Source organism: Agrilus planipennis, unplaced genomic scaffold, assembly GCF_000699045.2.
Source record: "Agrilus planipennis isolate EAB-ADULT unplaced genomic scaffold, Apla_2.0 scaffold367, whole genome shotgun sequence".
In the NCBI taxonomy this organism is placed as follows: Eukaryota; Metazoa; Arthropoda; class Insecta; order Coleoptera; family Buprestidae; genus Agrilus; species Agrilus planipennis.
This window is the reverse complement of record NW_020439066.1, coordinates 42,630-48,639: the sequence shown is the minus strand read 5'-3', so window position 1 is coordinate 48,639 and position 6,010 is coordinate 42,630. Positions and strand designations below refer to the sequence as shown.

The 6,010-nt window shown below is 34.2% G+C and overlaps 1 protein-coding gene across 7 annotated transcripts in view; it reads left to right on the top strand.

Annotated features, from left to right (window-relative positions):
- Window positions 1-6,010, top strand: part of LOC108742754 (protein madd-4) — a 112,171-nt gene that overhangs the window by 71,431 nt on the left and 34,730 nt on the right. For all 7 annotated transcript variants that reach the window (XM_025977105.1, XM_025977109.1, XM_025977108.1 and 4 more), the window contains one exon: window positions 5,799-5,900. In XM_025977105.1, the coding sequence (XP_025832890.1) occupies window positions 5,799-5,900 (102 nt within the window). The remainder of the gene's footprint in view (window positions 1-5,798; window positions 5,901-6,010) is intronic.

Genomic DNA, 6,010 nt, shown 5'->3' with positions numbered 1-6,010 from the left:
GGCGAACCCAAGAACAGCAGCGTACTGATTGGAAATATCGATCATAATGACATCACTTACGATGGGGATTCTGAAAAGGTAAAAATACTTTGTAATGATTAGTGAAATATCACCTATTTGCATTGTTTTGGAATATTCTCGAGGTTTTTGACGATTTCATCGATTCTAATTCATAACAGTAGTATATTAAAAAAAAAATTTAAAAAAATGTAATCATTTTCTGGTGAGCCTTCAAGGGTAATTTGAGTTTAACGCTCTCCAAAAAAATCCTTGCTTACTGTCGAGAAGGATCGTTATCGTTAATGCGAATATAAAATCCCTCAATTTGCCAAACAGTGGAAGTTAAAAAAATAATAATTCCGCTCTTGTAATTTGGCCAAAGTAAAAGCACTCCAAGTCGGTCGTCGTTACAGATTATTTCGTTTGGCCCAACCGATGTGAAGCTGCAGATCTCTCTGATTTATTACGCTCCTTAGCACCGCTCCTCTGGAGTTTGTAAAAAAGTTCGCATATCGCGTCAGAAAATGTTCCGGTTATAACTGTCAAGTATTTTTCTTTCTTCTCACTTAAGCTAAGTGTCGACACAGCGAAGACGCGCTTTTTTCCCGATGTAACTCATTGCCATAACCATCAAGTGGGAAACTTAAAAAGCGGAGAGTTATTTATTTTCGCTCAGGTTTCCCAGCCACAAACAGCATTTGTCTTTTATACGTGATTTCTTACTGTTTTAGTTATGAGTTATGTAAAAAATGATTCTTCAATCTCATTTCTTTCACAAATACCAAATCTGCAATCGTTGACTTAACGTTGGACTTTACTGTTAATCAAAGAAAACTATCAAAATCATTCCCTTTACGTTCATCAGATAGAAGCCATTATTGTATGGGTTAATATATCAGTGTTCAGAATTCGAAACTATCAGATACGAATTTCCAGGCTGGTAGCTCATATCGACACCTCTGCATTGTCTAGATGGAAAGTCGTGTTCAGTCAATGGAGTTCTAATACAGTTCCTAATAAACTTAGTTGCTATCACGATGGTCGACCTAGGCATATTATCTTATTGTTTGAATGCTTGAGTATCATATTTTACTGTAATTTTTGTTTTGTTTTTTGATAGTTTACTTAACAGTAAAAGCCAATATTATGAATCTATTTCAAAAAGGATTACTCGATAATTTTACTCAAAACATTCTTGCTACAATTATTTTTTTTAGTTTGCGACACATATAAACAGGCGTAATTTTCATTTGACACCACTCATCACCATACATGTATCCACGATTTTCGCGAAATGCTTGTCTGTAAGAAGCATGAACTTAAATTTTCTATAAATATTTCAAAATTAAAATAAAATGAGTACTCAGTATAATATTTGACTCTTTGTAAAGGCGTTGCATGTCTAGGCAATTGTAGAGTCCTTAGTAATCTCATTGCAACATAAAAAAACCAATTTTTTTAATTATTTATGAGTAAAAAAAATTTTAATGAAAATTTTGGTGGAGGCGCCGGGACAATTTAAAATAAAGACTATAATTGAGCTGTATTCAGACTTCAGTGAAGTAGATTGATGAATTTTCATCTTTAAATTGTATTTCTTTCGTTATATACGCAATTAGGGATGCTAACTTATATTTTTTTACAATTAAACTACAATTTACAATGTAATACTTAGGCAACCCAACATACAACAAATTTTACACTAATAACGTAACTGCTAGGCAAACTAGAAAACGTTTTCTCTCATGCAAATAACCTTTTTAAGTGAAACTCAGTGCTATTCTCGAATAAATCACATAAATATTACGTAAAAATAATTAATTAGAAATATTTTTATAAAATTTGATTGAAAATCCTCCCTCGTTTTTATAGCATTAAATTACTAAAGTTCGATGACTTTGTATCACTTTTAGTTTAAGTTATGACTTTCTATGAAATAGTTATTTTGTATTTTTCATTGTTTTCTGTCTCTTTCCCAGGAAACTGTCGCATGGCGCTTATTAAACTGCTTATAGTTACACTTATTAAACGATGTCAACTTACTTGAGTTGATCGGTATTCTATCAGAATCGTCTGTGGCGTGCTGATGAGAACCAATTAAAATCACAATTCTACAAAATGCTGACTAAAAAGCTCGTTGTGTGGTTGCTGTTAGTACTCTCATTGAAATAAACACTTTAGTTAGTATTTCTCCAGCTCCAGAAAAGGGATTGAATTGTGTTTTCGGTATTACCGAACTAACTGTGTATATATATACATATCTTCACGATTTTATCACAAAGAAATGCTTTGCTTTGATCACGCTGTGTTGTCCACCGCAGTCGCTTTTTCAATTTAGCATCTACTGTCTGTCATTTCTTCATCGTTACATTCCACCTGTGTTGTCAACTGCCTTTTTGTAGGAACAGTAGTACTATAGTACTATGGAATAGCTTAAAGGACATTTGATTGATATCTCTTTACGATTTTGCTTTGTAGAATTTTGAAATTAAAATCTCTACCCGAAACACTAGATAGCTTTTAAAACATCAGAAAGCAACATTAGTGAAGTTTTTTGTAATATTTCATCTTAATGAAGAAACTAAAGTTGCATTTGTGTATCAGTTCAAAAGAACAGGATTAAGGCTCATGACGTTAGCACTATATAAAACCTTAATCTCAACTGGCTTTAAAAAAGGGAAAGGAAGGAAATCCAAGAAAGAGCAGATTGTGACGAATTTGTCCAAACTTAGATATTAAATATAATCCTTGCATGAACATTTTATCTATACAGAAATGGGATAAATTCATTCAATTGCCGCAAATTAAGAACGATTCAGCAAAAATTTTGTTTGAAGCGAGGAGCAGATGTTTCAAAGTACAGAAGCGTCTCGTTTCACTCGAAAGTTGAACGGAAAACGTGATTGGAATTAAAAATGTTGAAATATATGTTTTACTCGTGGTTCACCTTAAGTAAGCAATTCTGGTTTTCGTTGAAGAAAGTCTAAACTTATTCTGTTTAAAAAAATGACATTTCTTTCTTATTCATCGTCCTTCATAGTTTCATTATGAGTCGGTTCTTTTCGAAGCAAAGGACAAAATGCAAATTAGTTTTCCATATTCAGCGTCAGTATAAACGATTACCGACAATTTTAGTTGATTCAGTGGAGACAAGGAGAATAATCAAGTGAGAAACAGTTTCTTAATGTTTCTGCGGTGGAAACCAAGCTTTAGGTGTACAATCTACGCTACTAATGCTAAGCTGCCNTAAATTGTACCCGTTGTAACGTGGAAACTCATTATGTAGAAACATCTGTTACGACTTCATTTTTATTTAAATAACTTCAATTCTTGTTTAAGTTCGCGTTTACTTCAGTTTAGCAGTGCATCTCTGCTGCATAGAGAAGCATATGTAACACTGTTCGGCCAAAATTAAACAGGAAAGTTCGTAAAATTTACTGGCAAGAGGATAAGTTCCGCAGAGGGTATAAGGATATAAATTTTCGAATGCGATCGTGTGCCAGCAACCGTGAAGTGCATGGCGACTGTTTGTCCAGCAGATCTCATTGGTATGACTGTGATGCGCTCCATTATTATTACTTACTTATGTATATAAAACGCTAGTGCTACTATGTACTATATATAATACCGTTGGCTGCCAACAGCTTCAGCAACAACAATTTACTGCTACATCTTTCTAACCCTATGAGAAATCTATTTTTCTACTGCATCAAGTTGGTGCATTGAATCTTCTTGATCTTATCGTCAAGAAAATCTTATTACTATAGTGTTCTCTAGCTGAATACCACCACTCCAGACGAAAAAGTTTTAAATGTATGAAGAATGTTCTAGAATATTCTTTAATATTCCTAAAGTAGCCAACTGATAGAATGTTCTCGAATATCCATGATTGTTTTCAAGTAGAATGTTCTAGAGTGAGCTAGACCGGAAGAACCGAGAATGTTTTGGAATGTTGAAGGGTATTTTCTGTTAAGACCAAAGTGTCCTAAACTATTTTTGAAATTTCTGTTATGTTCCAAATTTCTCCAAGTTGGTGGGTGAATGGGTTTGCGGGTAGACCACATGCCATCAAACACCAATGCAGATAAGTGAGAATGCAGTAGAATATTGTTTAATGTTTCTAAGGTGGTCCAAAGATAGAATGTTCTCGAATATCTAAGATTGTGCTGAAGTAGAATGTTCTAGAGAGAGCTAGACCGGAAGAACCGAGAAAGTTTTGGATATTTTCTGTTAGGACCAAAAGATGTTTGAAATCTCCTGTTGTCTTCGAAATTTCTTCAGGTTGGTGGGTGTGTGGGTTTGCGGGTCGACCACATGCCACCAAACACGAGTGCAGATAAGTGAGAATACACTAGAATATTCTTTAATGTTTCTATAGTGTAGTCTGAAGATATAGTGTTCTGAATATCTAGGATTGTCTTCAAGTAGAATGTTCTAGAGTGAGTTGAACCAGAAGAATTTTTAGAATGTTTCGGAATGTTTGGAGGATCATTATGCTTAAGCTATGAAGCTGAATTTTGAAACTAAGTTAGGGTATTTTTTAATATTTCTAAGGTGATCCAAAGTGTAATGTTCTCGAATGTCTACGATTGATCACAGCTAGAATGTTCTATAGTGAACCGGATTTTCTGGAATCTTCCGGAATCAATACGTATGAACGATATAATTCGAACAAAATGTAGTTACTACGGTGCTAATTTACTTCTAATATTTGCGGTATCAATGACACTGTTTTCCTTGTATCTCTTTGTCGTAGAAGTAATAACATTTGGCGTTAACGTCGAGCTTTTTGTTATGCAGATGACCGAAATGAATCCTGCCGTAACGCACAGGCTTTGTATACGTTAATTGTGAAAGGGTCTTGCATGTCAAATAGACAGTCCGACATTCCACTATGTCATATATGAGCAAACATTTAAACGCTGTTAATTGCGGTTACACAAATGTCAAGTAAAGTCCAGCAAACATGACATATGTATGTAAATTAGCTTCAGTACTAAAGGCTAAGTCGAAATAAGAGTTCGAATCAGCGTTTGTCAGAGTTAATTTAGATTATTAGTACTTAGTAGGCATATTATAAAGGAAAATATACGAACTAATGAAACAACAAAAATTATCATTTAAACTACTTCTTAGAAGCCCCCCATTGTGGTTCACAATTTCCAATAACTGCGAAAGTGAGATTTGTTAATTCAGTGTCATTTTGGAGATTTTAAATCTGCAGAGAAGTATACTTCATTTACTTTCTCTAGCGATGTAGGTAGGGAGAAGAAAGCTCATTATACTCTCGACTCTTGTTCATTAAAAATACTTTTTCATACAGTACTTGCCAAAAGTTTTGTTCAATCATGATTAGTCGTGCGAGTCGAAAATTAACGTTAAAGCCTTTAATATGTCTTCAAATATAAATAAACATCTCGTTTATGTTTTGAGTAGTAAATGGTACCAATAACAGCACATTTGAGCATTGCAATTGTAGTGAATAAAATGGTCAATTTTTCCGTGCAGTACTGTACGGATTATACGCTCCTCACCGGTTAAGAGTTTGACCGAGAGTTGTCTCCTTCCTTTTCTGGCCTAGTGCTATTCTTCTCTACTTGGCGCCGGTCAAACTGAAGGTCACATCGCTACAGAAAGTAAACGAAGTATAGGAAAACACCGTGCGGTGAAATAATCATTGTGGTCCCAAGAAAGAATTTTGTAAAATGAAAGTTAATGTTGTTTTTAAAAGGGCATAATGCTACATCAATTCAAAAAAATTATAATTTTTAATGTTTAATTGCTTATTTTCTTTATAGGTTTCCTTGGTCGCTGCAATAAGGGGCGAACCCAAGAACAGTAGCGTACTGATTGGAAATATCGATCATAATGACATCACCTACGATGGGGACTCTGAAAAGGTAAAAATACTTTGTAATGATTACTGAAACATCACCTGTTTGCATTGTTTTGGAATGTTCTCGAGGTTTTTGCCGATTTCATCGATCCTAATTCATAACAGTAATATATA